The sequence below is a fragment of the Pristiophorus japonicus genome, chromosome 2, assembly GCF_044704955.1.
Source record: "Pristiophorus japonicus isolate sPriJap1 chromosome 2, sPriJap1.hap1, whole genome shotgun sequence".
In the NCBI taxonomy this organism is placed as follows: Eukaryota; Metazoa; Chordata; class Chondrichthyes; family Pristiophoridae; genus Pristiophorus; species Pristiophorus japonicus.
The window spans coordinates 271,919,588-271,938,803 of NC_091978.1; the positions used below are offsets into that span (position 1 = coordinate 271,919,588).

The 19,216-nt window shown below is 44.9% G+C and overlaps 1 protein-coding gene across 13 annotated transcripts in view; it reads right to left on the reverse strand.

Moving 5' to 3' along the window:
- The window catches only part of ablim2 (actin binding LIM protein family, member 2), a 743,081-nt gene that overhangs the window by 211,544 nt on the left and 512,321 nt on the right, over nt 1-19,216 (reverse strand). For 10 of the 13 annotated variants that reach the window (XM_070871382.1, XM_070871385.1, XM_070871380.1 and 7 more), the window contains one exon: nt 4,722-4,778. The exons of the other annotated variants lie outside the window; for them this stretch is intronic. In XM_070871382.1, the coding sequence (XP_070727483.1) occupies nt 4,722-4,778 (57 nt within the window). The remainder of the gene's footprint in view (nt 1-4,721; nt 4,779-19,216) is intronic. 13 annotated transcript variants of the gene reach the window in all.

Sequence of the window (19,216 nt, forward strand, 5' to 3'; positions counted from 1 at the left end):
AATTTCTGTTTCTGTAAACTGAACTATAGGAACATAGGTACAGGAGTAGGCCAGTTGGCCCCTTGAGCATGTTCTTTTATTCGATGAAATTATGGCTGATCTGCGACCTAACACCATATACCTGCATTTGCCTCATATCCCTTAATATCTTTGGTTAAGAAAAATCTATGGGCTGCATTTTTCACTTGTTGCTGCCTCTGTTTTCGCCCCGGAGGGGTGGCAATGGCACTGGTAAGCTCTACCAGGCAGGCTTCCAGCGCCCTGCTGGGATTTTCAGGGACGGTTTTGGCGGGGCGCAGAGCATTTCCTCCCGGAAGAGATGAGCTGGTGTGCAACACCCCTGGTTGCGACACCGGCTCGATATTTGGCTCTCGCCCGATCTGTAGCACTCCATAGAGCGCCCTCATGAGACCGCCTGTGAAAGCGGGCGGTCCGAGCTGTAGCAGCCGCAGTGAGGTAAGTAATGGCAACCTCAAGTAAGTGTGATTTGTTTTTTTATTTTATTTCTTTTGAGATTTATGCTGTGGTGGCATGAGTTATTTATTGGGAAGGTTTTTGGTGTTATTTTTTCTGGGTTTTTTTTCTCCCCAGGCCTCTCTTTGAATGCTCCGAGGTCGGCTGCTTCGCTCGGGATTTTCACATGCTCAGCCGGCCTAGCATCCTAAGAGAGGTGTGCAACGTCTCCTTTAGTGCTCCGCCCCACACTCAGGGCCCAGCTGCCGACATTTGCTGACTGAGGCACAAACTGTTCTCAGGCGCAAAACGTACCGCCCTACCACCATTACTGCTCCGAAATGGGCAAAGCCGAAAATCCAGTCCTTAAAATATTAGATTTAAAATTAACAATTGATCTAACATCAATTGCCATTTGCGGAAGAGAGATCCAAACTTCTACCAAACTTTGTGTGTAAAAGTGTTTCCTAATTTCACTCCTGTAAGGTCTGGCTCTAATTTTTGGATTATGCCCCCCAGTCCTAGATTCCCTAACCAGTGGAAATTGTTTCTTTCTATCTACCCTATGTCCCACAGTACAACAGTGACTAAACTCCAAAAGTACTTCATTGGCTGTAAAGTGCTTTGAGATTGCTGGTCGTGTAAGGCACTATATAAATGACCCGAATGCCTCATTTAACGCCCGCCCCAGAAAACGCCTGAAAAAAACAGGCGATCCCAGAGTGTGGCAGGATGTTTTGACAACACTCGGCCCTTCGAGCCAGCACCGCCATTCAATATGATCATGGATGATCATGCAACTTCAGTACCCCACTCCCGCCTTCTCTCCATACCCCCTGATCCCCTTAGCCGTAAGGGCCACATCTAACACCCTCTTGAATATATCCCAACGAACTGGACTCAACAACTTTCTGTGGTGAAAAAGTTTCTCCTCATCTCGGTCCTAAATGGCTTACCCCTTATCCTTAGACTGTGACCCCTGGCTCTGGACTTCCCCAACATCAGGAACATTCTTCCTGCATCTAACCTGTCCAATCCCGTCATAATTTTATATGTTTCGATGAGATCCCCTCTCATTCTTCTAAATTCCAGTGAGTATAAGTCTAGCTGATCCTGTTTTTCTTCATATGTCAGTTCTGTCATCCCGGGAATTATTCTGGTGAACTTTTGCTGCACTCCCTCAATAGCAAGCATGTCCTTCCTCAGATTAGGAGACCAAAACTGCACACAATACTCAAGGTGTGGCCTCACCAAGGCCCTGTACAACTGCAGTAAGACCTCCCTGTTAATTTACTCAAATCCTCTCGTTATGAAGGCCAGCATGCCATTTGCTTTCTTAACTGCCTGCTGTACCTGCATGCCTACCTTCAGTGACAGATGTACCATGACACCCAGGTCTCGTTGCACCTCCCCTTTTACTAATCTGTCACCATTCAGATAATAATCTACCTTCCTGTTTTTGCCACCAAAGTGGATAACCTCACATTTATCCACATTATACTGCATCTGCCATGCATTTGCCCTTTCACCTTACCAGTCCAAGTCACCCTGCGGCCTCTTAGTATCCTCCTCACAGCTTACACTGCCACCCAGCTTAGTGTCATCTGCAAACTTGGAGATATTACATTCAATTCCTTCGTCTAAATCATTAATGTATATTGTAAATAGTTGGGGTCCCAGCACTGAACCTTGCGGCACCCCACTAGTCACTGCTTGCCATTATGAAAAGGACCCGTTTCAACGGTTGCACACATAACGCTGCGTGAAGCTTCGACTTGCAAATTTCACTTTTATCTGCCATTACAGTGCCCTTACAACTTTAATGGGGCATTACTAGTTTGCCAGCATATTATGCTCCATGCTATTGCCAGGCGGCGTCAAGCTAGAAGAAGGGCTCTTGGCCATGTCGGCCCACAGATGAGGAGAGGCCATAGACATCCAGGCCTCACCACCATCGGGTTTACTGACACCGAAGTTCACACCTCCAGCTCTCTGTGGAGCAATGTGTGAGAAGGCTGTGCTTCCAAAAGGAAATGCTGTCAGAGATATGCCATCTCCTACAGAGAAACCGATGCCCGGACCTCTCTGGAGACAGCCTTCAATACTCTCCTCAACAGGTATCCGAATTCATTGTGGTGTGCTGCATGCTGCACAACTTGGTAATCATGAGGGGCCAGGCATTACCAGTGGGGATTGCATGCCCACCTCAGGAGGAGGAGGATGACGAAAAGGAGCCTGGCGAGGCCCCCATTGGAAAGCCACCCCATCCACGGGGGAGGCAGCGTGGAGATGATGGCGAACCAAGAGTCGCACATCGCCAGCTCATAATGGACCAGCTCTCCTAAATGGAGAAAACTGAGGGATGGAGCTAATACTGGATGTGCTTTGTGCCCCCATAAAAGCACATCTCCGGCGAGCATTGGAATGATGCACAAGACACCAATGCCACAGTTTTGCCCATTTACTGTGCTTAAATGTATCCCCATAGCAGAAAAAGATAGGTGAAGTTGTTTACGGTTTTATCTGTTTAATTTGTTATTAATAAATAATAAAATCAGGTGCACTATAGGAGATATATTCATGGCGAAAGACCATTTGCTAATTAAGTAATGCACAGTGTACACTAGTGTTAATTATAAGTCTCTGGTACAAGTCTACCACACCTTGGCTTGCAACTTTTCCATGTTGACTTTATATGGTATGGAACCTTCTGTCTGAAAATGTAACTTGTTTCAAAATGCACACATTACTTGCAACTATACCAATAGGGTGATGTCTATTTAAAAGACTAAAGATAAACATTGAACTATAAACAATAAAATGTAACCAAACACTTGAAAAGACAGGTTATTTAAATCTCATAATGTACCTTTAAAAACTAGATATCATTTTGCAGAACTTTAATTATACTTAAAAAAGCAAAATTACCCCTTTGCTCTGCTACCAGTTATCACTTGTAAATTGTTCTCTGGAATTTTTTTTCACTGAAATGAAGAGCAAAGTGATGATGGACTAAGGAATATTTAAAGAAAGTGGAACAAAAATAGTTTGACACTATGTTTATATATTATTAAATTATTTCCACTCATTCCCCCATAGTATTTTCAGTTCTTTTTCTACCACATGCCAACACTATTCCTGGTCATGAAGATCGAAAGTGACCATCACTTTGCCACTCTGTGACCATGTTATGATGAAACAGTGTTGTGATGTTTAATATCATTGGAAAGAAAAATAGCCTATTAATTATTTTCGATATGATCCTTTTTGCCAAAGCAAACCTGTCATAAGATCCTGAATATACAAGAACAAGACACTCACTTCAAATAAACTGAACAAAAATCTGCAAGTTAGGAAAATGCTGAAAAATTAATACAGGCACATATATTAATTCCAAAATATTTACTCTCAGTCAAACTCTTTACTATTACAGTATTTATTTAGCAAAATTGTTAATAGATGTATAGTTCTTATTTGTACATTTTCCAACCTGTTTGCTTTTGAGAGAATAAAAGTGGCATTATATAGTTACTGTATATGACAATACAGGGCAATAGTAAACAGCAGGATAAACACCAAAGTGAAACAGGTATTTATTTTTCCATGTGTGGCTAGATAATGTCAAGGATCAACCTATCAATCCATGGGCTAGCTCCGATTATACTGTACCCCATTTCCAGGGTCAGCCAGCAGGAGATGACAAGGGAGGAGACAACAATGTAACAATAAGAATGCTCTAAATATTGCACTGTTTATCCTGTTAGTAGTTTATCACATTAAGTGTAGAAATGATTGCGCAGTGAGCTGCAGATGACACTTTGGTGTCTTTAGCATGTTGAAATAGTTTTCATATGACAAATATTAAAAGAATATATGGTTTTATGAGCAAAGAGTGTGGTACAATTGCAGTCATTTTGAAACCCAAGTATGGCAACACCTAACCACTACTTCTTGATCTGTTTGCTCTTCTATTCGTTTGAACTAAGGGGGTGTCTTACATTATGATTATGGAGCTTGTCTCCTCACCTTTGTTTCTCAATATAAAAAAACACAATGAAAATATAATCTGATGAACGTGAAGTAGAAAGAACTAAACTGCATTTTTTCCTTTTTATTTAAGGGAAATATCACATTGAAAAGGCACAGCTCTTAAACCAGGATAACCAAAAGCTAGATATTGCTAGTTTAGTAGACAGTCCATGGAACAACATCCTCGTATTAGAATAACATGCAGAGTGGTAGTAAAGCATGAAATAAGCAGACTGTACCATGCTGCCTGTAGACAGGGGGCTTTCTATAGATGTTATCTGCTTTCCCATCAGTTTCTGAAGGAAAAAAGAAAGAGAAGCAAAGACGATTTAGCATGAAGCGAATCTGTCTGTTAAAATAAAGTATACAGAACAAAGGTGTTAGTCAGAAGCTATTTCTCTATGCACCAACAGAACCAAGGTAATTATATTCCACCCCGGTTGTATTTTATTGTTTGAAAATCCAATAGTATACTAAATTACTGCCCCTGACTTGGAAGAGTTTTGCACGAATGTACTGCGCATCACAGCCAAAATATCAAGAGACTGTTGTGATCTGTCTGGAGTCTCTGGTTTAATTTCTATAATCGCAATTGTTCAACTCAGTATGGCATTATTAAGTAAATACCTGAACACTGCAACAATACTTACATTTCACTTTGCATAAATACATGACATACTACTTACGTATGCATAAACCTCTTTTACCCGAGCTGATGACTGTACTAAAGCACACTTGTGTGTTTATTTTCAGACATATCATCTGTTGAACAGTATTCTTAAACTAAATTCACAGAAGATTTTCAGTGTTTCACTTACTTAGAACTCAGATTAAGGTTTATGCAACCATACTGTTAAATAAATGAGTTTGTGTATGTGTGTGAGAAAGTGAGAGAATACATGTGTTCATGTGTCCATTTGTGAAATGGAACTTTCTCCAACCCATGTGATAGAATGGTCTGGATTTTATCTGAAGCTGAGCAATTTTTATGTCTCTTACTACTGACCAGGGTTTCTCCCTGAACAACTTGAATGCACTGGAGCACAGTTTTGAGTTTCAGTGAACATTAAAATAATTGTTTAATGTTATTTCAGTACAGCCCTGACAACACAACCCTGCTTCAGAAATAAAGATTGAAAATACAATGTCAGAAAACTTGGACCCATACAGTGACCTGTTAAATGTGAACCATTTTTGGGTACTCGTATTTGCTTTGTAAAGCATAGATGTTAGGTAAATGGTTTCATTACTATTATATCTCCATACCAAGAGACACTAATATTGATTGAATCAGTAACAGAGGGCAAGTGAATGGTTCACATTTAACAGGTCACTGTATGGGTCCAAGTTTTCTGACATTGTATTTTCAATCTTTATTTCTGAAGCAGGGTTGTGTTGTCAGGGCTGTACTGAAATAACATGAAACAATTATTTTAGTGTTCACTGAAACTCAATACTGTGCGCCAGTGCATTTAAATTATCATAGAAACATAGAAAATAGGTGCAGGAGTAGGCCATTCGGCCCTTCGAGCCTGCACCACCATTCAATAAGATCATGGCTGATCATTCACCTCAGTACCCCTTTCTTGCTTTCTCTCCATACCCCTTGATCCTTTTAGCCATAAGGGCCACATTTAACTCCCTCTTGAATATATCCAATGAACTGGCATCAACAACTCTCTGCGGTAGGGAATTCCACAGGTTAACAACTCTCTGAGTGAAGAAGTTTCTCCTCATCTCAGTTCTAAAAGGCTTACCCCTTATCCTTAGACTGTGTCCCCTGGTTCTGGACTTCCCCAACATCGGGAACATTCTTCCATCATCTAACCTGTCCAGTCCCGTCAAAGTTTTATATGTTTTTATGAGATCCCCTCTCATCCTTCTAAACTCCAGTGAATACAGGCCCAGTCGATCCAGTCTCTCCTCATATGTCAGTCTTGCTATCCCGGGAATCAGTCTGGTGAACCTTCGCTGCACTCCCTCAATAGCAAGAACATCCTTCCTCAGATTAGATCAAAACTGAACACAATATTCCAGGTGAGGCCTCACCACGGCCCTGTACAACTGTAGTAAGACCTCCCTGCTTCTATACTCAAATCCCCTAGCTATGAAGGCCAACATACCATTTGCCTTCTTCACCGCCTGCTGTACCTGCATGCCAACTTTCAATGACTGATGTACCATGACACCCAGGTCTCGTTGCATCTCCACTTTTCCTAATCTGCCGCCATTCAGATAATATTCTACCTTCGTGTTTTTGCCACCAAAGTGGATAACCTCACATTTGTCCACATTATACTGCATCTGCCATGCATTTGCTCACTCACCTAACCTGTCCAAGTCATCCTGCAGCCTCTTAGCATCCTCCAAACAGCTCACATTGCCACCCAGCTTAGTGTCATCCGCAAACTTGGAGATATTACACTCAATTCCTTCATCTAAATCATTAATGTATATTGTAAATAGCTGGGGTCCCAGCACTGAGCCCTGCGGCACCCCACTAGTCACTGCCTGCCATTCTGAAAAGGACCCATTTATTCTGACTCTCTGCTTCCTGTCTGCCAACCAGTTCTCTATCCACATCAGTATATTACCCTCAATATCATGTGCTTTAATTTTGCACACCAATCTCTTGTGTGGGATCTTGTCAAAAGCTTTTTGAAAGTCCAAATACACCACATCCACTGGTTCTCCCTTGTCCATTCTACTAGTTACATCCTAAAAAATTTGAGATTTGTCAAGCATGATTTCCCTTTCATAAATCCATGCTGACTTGGACCGATCCTGTCACTGCTTTCCAAATGCGCTGCTATTTCATCTTTAATAATTGATTCTAACATTTTCCCCATTACTGATGTCAAGCTAATCGGGCTATAATTACCCGTTTTCTCTCTCCCTCCTTTTTTAAAAAGTGGGGTTACATTAGCTACCCTCCAGTCCATAGGAACTGATCCAGAGTCGATAGACTGTTGGAAAATAATCACCAATGCATCCACTATTTCTAGGGCCACTTCCTTAAGTACTTATCATCATCATAGGCAGTCCCTCGGCATCGAGGAAGACTTGCTTCCACTCCCAAAGTGAGTTCTTTGATGGCTGAACAGACCGATACGAGATCCACAGACCCTGTTACAGGTGGAACAAACATTCGTCGAGATAACGGGTCGGTGGGGCTGGTTTGCCATGCGCTCCTCCCGCTGTCTGTGCTTGGCCTCTTCATGCTCTTTGTGTTGAGACTCGAAGAGCTCAACACCTTCCCGGATGTACTTTCTCCACCTCGGGTGGTCTTCGGCCAGGGTCTCCCAGGTGTCAGTGGTAATGTCGCACTTTACCAGGGAGGCTTTGAGGGTGTCCTTATAACGTTTCCGCTGTCCTCCTTTGGCTCGTTTACCATGAAGGAGCTCCGCATAAAGCATTTGCTTTGGGAGTCTCGTATCTGGCATGCGAACTATGTGGCCTGCCCAGCGAAGCTGATCGAGTGTGGTCAGTGCTTCCATACTGGGGATGTTAGCCTGGTCGAGGACACTGATGTTGGTGCGCCTGTTCTCCCAGGGGATTTGCAGGATCTTGCAGAGACATCGTTGGTGATATATCTCCAGCGACTTGAGGTGCCTTCTATACATCGTCCATGCCTCAGATTCATACAGGAGGGCAGCTATTACTACAGCCCTGTAGATCATGAGTTTGGTGGTAGATTTGAGGGCCTGGTTTTCAAACACTCTTTTCCTCAGATGGCTGAAGGCTGCACTGGCGCACTGGAGGCGAGGTTGAATCTGCCTTTGTTGATAAGAGGCTCCTGAGATGTGGGAAATGGTCCACGTTGTCAAGGGCCACGCCGTGAACCTTGATGATTGGAGGGCAGTGCTGTGTGACGGGGACAGGCTAGTGGAGGACCTTTGTCTTACGGATGTTAAGAGTAAGGCCCAAACTTTCATATGCCTCAGTGAATACATTAACTATATCCTGGAATTCAGCCTCAGAATGTGCGCAGACACAGGCATCGTCTGCATACTGCAGCTCAACGACAGAGGTTGGGGTGTGCTCCAGTGCATTCAAATTATCATCATCATCATAGGCAGTCCCTCGGAATCGAGGAGGACTTGCTTCCACTCCCACGTTGTCCGGGGCCGCGCCGTGGATCTTGATGATTGGAGGGCAGTGCTGTGCGGCGGTGACAGACTAGTGGAGGACCTTTGTCTTAAGGATGTTAAGCATAAGGCCCATGCTTTCATCTGCCTCAGTGAATACATTGACTATATCCTGGAGTTCAGCCTCTGCATGTGCACAGATGCAGGCATCGTCCGCATACTGCAGCTCAATGACAGAGGTTGGGGTGATCTTGGACCTGGTCTGGAGGTGGCGTAGGTTAGACAGCTTCCCACTGGTTCTGTGGTTTAAGTCCACTCCAGCGGAGAGCTTGTTCAATGTGAGGTGGAGCATGGCGGCGAGGAAGATTGAGAAGAGGGTTGGAGCAATAAAGCGGCCCTGTTTGACCCCGGTCCGGTCGTGGATTGGGTCTGTAATGGATCCGTTGGCAAGGATTACGGCCTGCATGTCATCGTGAAGCAGGCGAAGGATGTTGACAAACTTTTGGGGGCATCCGAAACAGAGGAGGACGCTCCATAGACCCTCACGGTTCACAGTGTCAAAGGCCTTTGTAAGAATGAAAAAGGCGATGTATAAGGGCTGGCAGTACTCCCTGCATTTTTCCTGCAACTGGCGCACTGCAAAGATCATGTCTGTTGTGCCCCGTAGGGGACGAAATCCGCATTGTGATTCCGGGAGGAGCTCCTCGGCCACAGTGAGAAGACGACTGAGGAGAACTCAAGCGACGACTTTCCCAGAGGCTGAACGCAGGGAGATTCCCCTGTAGTTGCCACAGTCGGACTTGTCCCCTTTTGTAAAAATGGTCACAATCACTGCATCTCTCAGATCTCCCGGTATGCTCTCCTCCCTCCAGATGAGAGAGATGAGGTCATGTATCCACGCCAACAGTGCCTCTCCGCCATATTTTAGCGCCTCAGCAGGGATTCCATCAGCACCCGTAGCCTTGTTATTCTTAAGCTGTTTTATGGCTTTGCCTACCTCGTGCAACATTGGAGTTTCACTGAGTTGATGGTGGGTTGCATGCTGCGGGATGGAATCAAGAACACTCGAGTCAAAGGCAGAGTCTCGATTGAGGAGATCTTCAAAGTGCTCCTTCCATTGGGCCCTGACAGCCTCCTTGATGAGTGTTTCCCAGTTATTGGCCAGGAGTGGGGTGGGGCCTTGGGAGTTATATATTACAGTTTACAACTTTTCCAGGTCTGAAGCAGACAATGTCTCTATTGTCTGCTACTGGTTAAAAAGCTATTTCTATTTTCCCTTGGGTCCTTTTTCATTTTTGTATCAACCCTGCTGCCAGAATATTTTAAAATACCAACAATTAGTGGTATCTTATCGTAACAGAGGCAAAAATATGATTTTATTAATGATGATGATGTTAAAAAGTCACTGACTTCGCTGTGAATTAATGCACGGATGTGGCAATGAGATCTACAGACCTGGAAGACTCCAGTTTCAGTAACTGATTTGTGCTGATTTAACTAATCTGAACTAGGCCAATGGTAGATATTCTGTAATTGTCTCAGTATCTCCAGGATAGGCAGAGAAGAAAATTAGCCAGGCTTCCTATTCCTATTCAAAATGGCTGAAGACAGGACTGAGCTCAGCTATGATTAACCTTCCCAGTCAGAGGAGGAAGAGAAAGAAGACAGTGAAGAGGAAGAGACACCATCACTCAATCTTACACTCGCAGCCAGCAGCTCAGAGTTGACACTGCGGGTATTTTAGAGGGATCTGCAAGTGATAAGATTCCGGGCACAAGTGTGCAGAAGCCAAGGGCTGGGGTTAAAGGTAGCTCAGGTGCTACCTTGTCAGAGGGAGAGGTCACACACTAGTTCTGCTGCAGAGGACTCAGATAATGGCTACAGAACAAGGCTGAGGGATGTACACAATCAAATGTTCAATGCACTGGAAAGCCTGCTAGAAAGCCTGTGCATAATGTCAAGGGGCATGGAGGAGTCCTGCACCAACTTTGCACAGGGCTTTGCACAGAGCTTGGACCCCCCTCCTTTCCAACATGGAATGGGTGGTCACCTCCATCAGCACACCTGTGGAGTCCACCATGGTGCAGCATCCAATGACCGATCTTTCATTGCAGCACAAACGGCTTCCATCAAAGGTCTGAGTGTTGCAGTGGAAGCTGTTACCTTACAAGCTCAGACTGCTGCCATCATGGCTCTGGATGCCACTGATGAAAGGGGCTTCCAGAGAATCACAGCAGCCCATCAATCAGTTCCCCAACAGACCAGCAGGATTGCTGAGGCATCGCCCCGGAAGAATGGCAGTGGCTCCATGAAACATGAGCCTGCTGTCCTCTCTCAGGATGACAGCAGCTTGCTCTCACCCCTGTCATGCCACCAGTGCCTTGCTGTTGCCTGTCGCCTGTCAGTCAGTCAGCACCGACTGCTGCAGTCCAGTCCAAGATGATGCCGTCTGAAGCCATGCCCTCTAGAACCAGAGCTGCTCGAGGTCAGCCTCCAAAGCCACCTGTAGTCTCCTCAATTGAAAGACAGCACCTTCTACCACCCATGCTGCAGCCATTGGGGAAGCACCTTGTAGGAGCACTAGGATAGGCAAAGGCAAATTGAAGACAGGCACTATGGGAATGCACAAAGGTGATTAGTTTAAGTTTGTATGCATTATGTAATAGGTGAATTTATAAAATTGGATTGGAATGTGCATTTTCCGGTGATCTTTATTTTTGTGTTGTCGGAAAGAGGACGATGTGATGGTCAGTGATAGAGGAAAGGTAAGGAGTGTGGGATTGTTGATGAATGGGGAGGTGTGGCTGAGGTTATTAGTATCGCTCATGAATTATCTGATCACTTCGAGCCCGGGCAGAAAGGGACTGTCTCTGTTTTAGTCTCCTTTCCTCTTCCTGTTCCTCCACTTCTTCCTCCTACTCCTCACCTTCTCGCCTGTTGGATAGTGGAAAGGACTGTTCCCTCATAATGGCCAGGTTGTGCAGCATGCAGTATACTATCACAAATCTTGATACCCGCACAGCTGAATGCTGCAGGGCTCCTCCAGACAGCGGAATTATTGCTTGAGGATACCGATTATGTGCTCTATAATATTCCTTGTGGCAGCATGTTTCTCAATGTATGCCTGCTGTGCAGGTGTGTGGGGGTTCCGGACCAGAGTCAAGAGGCATGTCATGAAGGAATAACTCTTGTCGTCCAGTAGCAAGTCTTTGACTTGCCGTGGTGGGTCAAATACAGATGCCACAGAAGACTGCCGCAGAATGAAGGAATCGTGATTGCTACCAGGATACCAGGCATTGACCTGCATGATGCGCTGCCTGTGGTCACACATCAGCTGCACCACAAGCGAGTGAACCCCGTTTCGGTTCATGAAAATGTTTCACATGAGGCGCATGCAAGGCAATGTGCGTGCAATCAATGGCACCCTGCAACATGGGGAAGCCTGCATTTGTGCTCACTCTGCCTGCTTGTCTCTGGCAAGAGAGAAAAAGATAAAGGTATTTCTCTTGGTATACAGAGCCTCAGTGACCTCACTTAGGTAGCAGTGTATTGCGAGATGTTACTTATATCTCCAGCAGCAGCCTGGAAGGAGCCACAACAATATTTCCTTTAAGCTGCATGGCCATGCAGTGCTCTGGCTCTCCCGCACAGCCAGCTCACCGGCTTTTCAACGGGGAAAACTGTGCATGCGCGGTATTTTAAAGGGGACCGCGCAATCCCTTAAAGGGGCCGTGCACCCCTAAAAAATGGAAGGAAACATTGAGCTGGACATATAAAAGTTCAGAGCCATGGTCACCTTCACAGCCACAGACAATGTGGTCCTTGTCCTGCTTTCAGGCTGCAGTTGTGGCTGCATTGGTCTCTGCTGAAGTTGAGGTCAGAGAATTGTTCCCTGAAGACCCTCAGCAGATATAGCCTCTCTCCTTTCTCCCCTTCCCTCTCCTAGCAGCTTATCCTGCTCTGTGTGGCCTCTCTTCATTCATCCAATCAATTCAATTCCCGGAGGAAACCCTACCCATGTCTGGAAGCAACTTGTTTCAGCACAAGATTTTAAATAACCAAAAACTACTTCAAGACCAGCCAGCCCACTCCCTGTAGAGTATTTAAACTTTAGCCAAGTACAGGAAAGGTCCAAAAACATGTACAATTGCATCAGCAGCCAGAATAAATAATCCATCAACTAAGCTGTAAGTAATTCATGATCCCTTTACATAGTGCTGGCGGGGGAGGTCCTTCATTCTGTCTAACATTGTGTTCAGCTGTGCAATATTGACACAGCGTTGGTTGGAGTATTGAGTTTGAAAATGGCAGTGCTGGTGTCAAATCAGCATTGCACATGTTGCCAATGGTCATTAGGCATGCGCGCACAAACTTATTTACCAAGATGACGTCCTGCGCACTTCCCGTTGTAGATGCATTTTCAAAGTGGATCGAATGCACCATTTTAAACTCGAGCACAACCTCCACCACGGTGGAGAGCCTCGCAACCATGTTTGCAACGCATGGAATCCCTGACATATTGGTCAGTGACAATGGTCCGTGCTTCATCAGCGCAGAATTCCAAGACTTTATAATTGACCACGACATAAATCACATCAAGACGGCACCGTTCAAGCCGGCCTCCAACGGCCAGGCGGAGAGAGCAGTGCAAATCATTAAACAAGGCATGCTTAAAATCCAAGGTCCCAAGCTGCAGGGTCACCTGTCGCGACTGCTGCTGGCATACAGATCTCGTCCGCACTCATTGACTGGGATCCCCCCCCGCGCAACTGTTAATGAAAAGGACTTTAAAAACAAGGCTCTCATTAATCCTCCCAGATATGCACAAAATTGTTGAGGCAAAGCGCCGTAAGCTGACTGAGTACCATGACAGAAATTCGAGGGGGAGATGGAATGAGATAGGGGACAAAGTGTTTGTACTAAACTATGGTAGGGGTCCCAAATGGCTTGCAGGGACAGTAACAGGCAAGGAAGGAAACAGGCTACTGGTAGTACAAATGGACAATGGCAAAACCTGCTGGAGGCATGTAGACCAAGTCAAAAGCAGATTTACCAACAACACTGCAGAACCAGAGGCAGACTACAATGTGGAACTCGCACCACACCTGGTGGACAGACAGAGGGAACAACCTGAGGAAAGGGCAATCCCAACAGACAACCCAGGTGAGTCAACAACAATCACACCAATCGAAACAGACAGCTCAGGCGAGATATCAGCAACCACACCCAAGGAAAAAGAGACACCAAGGCAAACAACGGAACCACAACTCAGACGCTCCACGCGAGAGCGTAGACCACCTGAGAGACTGAACCTATAAAGATAATAAAACCTTGGGGGAGGGTGATGTCATGTATCTTACATTATTATATATAACTGTATCCTAACATGCTATACATGACTGTAATAAGATATGACCTGTAACTACCAGCATACCTTACCACCAGGGGTGCACTTGCAAGAGACAGGTATATAAGGACAGGTCTCAGGCAAGTGCAGCATTCCAGAGCTGTGAAATAAAGGTGCAGGTCCAGAGTGACCTTGACTTCGCTACATGCCTCGTGTGAATCTGTACTGAGGGGACAGGACTTTACAGGGTGCGAATCAACTGATCTGCTTTGTCCTGGATGGTGTCGAGCTTCTTGAGTGTTGTTGGAGCTGTACTTATCCAGGCAAGTGGAAAGTATTCCATCACACTCATGACTTGTGCCTTGTAGATGGTGGAAAATCTTTGGGGAGTTAGGAGGTGAGACACTCGCTGCAGAATACCCAGCCTCTGACTTGCTCTTGTAGCCATAGTATTTATGTGACTGATCCAGTTATATTTCTGGTCAATGGTGACCCCCAAGATGCTGATGGTAGTGATTTCAGCGATTGTAAGGCAGTTGAATGTCAAGGGGCGGTATTTAGACTCTCTCTTTTTGGAGATGGTCATTGCCTGGCACTTACGTAGCGTGAATGTTACTTGCCACTTATCATCATCATCATAGGCAGTCCCTCAGAATCGAGGAAGACTTGCTTCCACTCCCAAAGTGAGTTCTTTGATGGCTGAACAGTCCGATATGAAAGCCACAGACCCTGTTACATGTGGGACAGACATTCATCGAGGGAAGGGGTCGATGGGGCTGGTTTGCCGCGCGCTCCTTCCGCTGCATGCGCTTGGCCTCTTCATGCTCTTTGCGTTGAGACTCGAAGAGCTCAACGCCCTCCCAGATGGGCTTTCTCCACCTCGGGCGGTCTTCGGCCAGAGTCTCCCAGGTGTCAGTGGTAATGTCGCACTTTACCAGGGAGGCTTTGAGGGTGTCCTTATAACGTTTCCGCTGTCCTCCTTTGGCTCGTTTACCATGAAGGAGCTCCGCATAAAGCATTTGCTTCGGAAGTCTCGTATCTGGCATGCGAACTATGTGGCCTGCCCAGCGAAGCTGATCGAGTGTGGTCAGTGCTTCCATACTGGGGATGTTAGCCTGGTCGAGGACACTGATGTTGGTGCGCCTGTCCTCCCAGGGGATTTGCAGGATCTTGCACAGACATCGTTGGTGATATATCTCCAGCGACTTGAGGTACCTTCTATACATCGTCCATGCTTCAGATCCATGCAGGAGGGTGGGTATTACTACAGCCCTGTAGACCATGAGCTTGGTAGTAGATTTGAGGGTCTGGACTTCAAACACTCTTTTCCTCAGATGGCCGAAGGGCGCACTGGACGCGATGTTGAATCTCCGCATCAACGTCTGCCTTTGTTGATAAGAGGCTCCCGAGAAATGGGAAATTGCCACTTATCAGCCCATGCCTGAATGTCGTCCAGGTTTTACTGCATACGGGCATGGACTGCTTCATTATCTGAGGAGTTGCGAATGGAGCGAAGATCTCCACGTCTGACCTTATGATGGAAGAAAGGTCATTGATGAAGTAACTGAAGACGGTTGAGCCAAGGACAATGCTGTGAGGAACTCCTGCAGTGATGTCTTGGGGTTGTGATGATTGGCCTCCAACAACCACAACCATCTTCTTTTGTGATAGGTATGACTCCAGCCAGTGGAGATTTTTCTCCTGATTCCCATTGATTCAATTTTACTAGAGCTCCTTTATGCCACACTTGGTCAAATGCTGCATTGATGTTAAGGGCAGTCACTCTCACCTCACCTCTGGAATTCTGCTCTTTTGTCCATGTTTGGACCAATGTTGTAATGAGGTCTGGAGCATTGGTGAGCAGTTTAGTTGTGTGTAGGTGCCACTTGATAGCACTATCGATGACACCTTCCATCACTTTGCTGATGATTGAGAGTAGTCTGATGAGATGGTAATTGGCTGGATTGGATTTGTCCTGATTTTTGTGGACAGGACATAGCTGGGCAATTTTCCACAGTGTCGGGCAGATGCCAGTGTTGTAACTGTACTGGAACAGCTTGGCTAGAAGTGCGGCTAATTTTGGAGCACAAGTCTTCAGCACAACAGCAGGGATGTTGTCGGGGCCCATAGCCTTTGCTGTATCTAGTGCGCTCAGCCATTTCTTAATATGATTGGAGTGAATCGAATTGGCTGAAGACTGGCTTCTGTAATGGTGGGTCCCTCAGGAGGAGGCCGATATGGATCATCCACTCAGCACTTCTGGCTGAAGATGATTGCGACCGCTTCAGCCTTGTCTTTTGCACTCATGTACTAGGCTTCGCCATCATTGAGGATGAGGATATTCATGGATCCTCCTCCTCCTGTTAGTTGTTTAATTGTCCACCATCATTCACGATTGGATGGTGCAGGATTGCAGAGCTTAAATCTGATCCGTTGGTTGTGGGATTGCTTAGCTCTATCTAGCATGCTGCTTCCATTGTTTAGCATGTAAGTAGTCCTGTGTTGCAGTTTCCCCAAGTTGGGACTTCATTTTTAGGTACGCGTGGTGCTGCACTTAGCATGCTCATCTACACTCCTCATTGAACCAGTGTTGGTCCCCTGGCTTGATGGTAATGGTAGAGTGAGAGATATGTCAGGCCATGAGGTTACAGATTGTGGTGGATTACAATTCTACTGCTGCTGATGGCCCACAGCACATGGAAGCCCAATTTTGAGCTGCTAGATCTGTTTTGAATTTATCCCATTTAGCACAGTGGTAGTGCCACACAACACATTGAAGGATGTCCTTAGTGTGAAGATGGGACTTCGTATACGCAAGGACTGTGTGGTGGTCACTGCTACCAATGCTCTCATGGACAGATGCATCTGCAAGAGATAGAATGGTGAAGACGAGGTCAAATAGGCTTTCCCTCATGTTGGTTCTCTCACCACCTGTTGCAGGCCCAGTCTGGCAGCTATGTCCTTCAGGATTTGGCTAGTTCAGACAGTAGACCTTGTAACCGAGCCACTCTTGGTGATGGACATTGAAGTCCCCAACCCAGAGTACATTCTGTGCTCTTGCTACCCTCAGTGCTTCTGCCAAGTGGTGTTACTCAAGCACTTGGTAGCTTCAGTTGTTGAGCTTCTAATCAAGTTTCAGGATAGTTTCAGGATAGAGCTGCAATGCTAGTTATTCCCATACGGTTGTCTGAATTAGTTGAAATACATTAGCCGTCAGATAAAGCATCAAGCAGAAATTAGCTATTCTATGTAATGTCTAGTGCTACAGATTGGAGAAAATGAAGAAAAAATATGGATGACTTGACCAATCACAGAAGGCTATAGTCATAGAGATGTTTTATGTGCCAGACTGTTCTGGTCTATCATGTTGATTAAAATGCAAGATGGTGAATGATTTGTAAGATAAAAAAGTAAATAAAATGTACACATTAAATTTTTGTCATGGTTCAGTTTTATGTCTTAAAGTTTTATGTTTAAAGATTGTATTTTAGGCCCAACTTATGGTTACAGATCTGATTTGTGTATACATGCCCATATCAGTTAGGAACCATTTTATATTTACTTGCCTAGCTGATGTCATGTCTGTGTACAAGAACACACAGCTACCTCAGGACTCATAGAAAATGTTAAGAGCCTGCAGATGTAGACTGAAGTGATATCCATAAACTTTGAAACTGTATAGGCGGTACAAACAGTAGCTTATGTTGGTGAAGAACAGAATTATTAATAACCTGGGAATGATTACAAGGCAATAATCTAATTGAGGGTTTAAGTGAGCTTATAAAATCTCACGAGGAAATATTGAGACATTTATAACACCTAAGCCTTGAAATCACTTCCGAATATCTACACTGTTCAAGGCAAGACATTGTAGCCTATAACCTAATTTCTTCCTCTGTATTTCTTTTGAAATTAGCCACATACATTTGAATGAGAAATCACCAAAAAAGTATGATAAATCATCAAAAAATTTACAATCTATGCAGCCTACATATAAGAAATTCTACTAAGGAAATAAAGGATGGTATAAAATTGAAAACAATGGCATACAAAGTGGCCAAGATTAGTGGGAGGTGAGAGGATTGGGAAACTTAAAAAACTCAGCAAAGAACGACTAAAAAAATAATAGAGAGGGAAGATAGATTATGAAAGTTAACTAGCATGAAATATAAAAACAGATAGTAAGAGTTTCTACAGGTATATAAAAAGGAAAAGAGTGGCTAAGATAAATGTTGATCCCTTAAAGGATGACACTTGGGGATTAATAATGGGGAACAGGGAAATGGCAGAGACTTTGAACAAATATTTTTTATTGGTCTTCACAGTAGAAGACACTAAACACAAAACAATAGTGGATATTCAAGGGGCTATAGGGAGGGAGGAACTTAAAGCTGTTATAGAAACATAGAAACATAGAAACATAGAAAATAGGTGCATGAGTAGGCCATTCGGCCCTTCTAGCCTGCACCGCCATTCAATGAGTTCATGGCTGAACATTCAACTTCAGTACCCCATTCCTGCTTTCTCGCCATACCCCTTGATTCCCCCTAGTAGTAAGGACCTCATCTAACTCCTTTTTGAATATATTTAGTGAATTGGCCTCAACAACTTTCTGTGGTAGAGAATTCCACAGGTTCACCACTCTCTGGGTGAAGAAGTTCCTCCGCATCTCGGTCCTAAATGGCTTACCCCTTATCCTTAGACTGTGACCTCTGGTTCTGGACTTCCCCAACATTGGGAACATTCTTCCTGCATCTAACCTGTCTAACCCCGTCAGAATTTTAAATGTTTCTATGAGGTCCCCTCTCATTCTTCTGAACTCCAGTGAATACAAGCTCAGTTGATCCAGTCTTTCTTGATAGGTCAGTCCCGCCATCCCGGGAATCAGTCTGGTGAACCTTCGCTGCACTCCCTCAATAGCAAGAATGTCCTTCCTCAGGTTAGGAGACCAAAACTGTACACAATACTCCAGGTGTGGCCTCACCAATGCCCTGTACAACTGTAGCAACACCTCCCTGCCCCTGTACTCAAATCCCCTTGCTATGAAGGCCAACATGCCATTTGCTTTCTTAACCGCCTGCTGCACCTGCATGACAACCTTCAATGACTGATGTACCATGACACCCAGGTCTCTTTGCACCTCCCCTTTTCCTAATCTGTCACCATTCAGATAATAGTCTGTCTCTCTGTTTTTACCACCAAAGTGGATAACCTCACATTTATCCACATTATACTTCATCTGCCATGCATTTGCCCACTCACCTAACCTATCCAAGTCGCTCTGCAGCCTCACAGCATC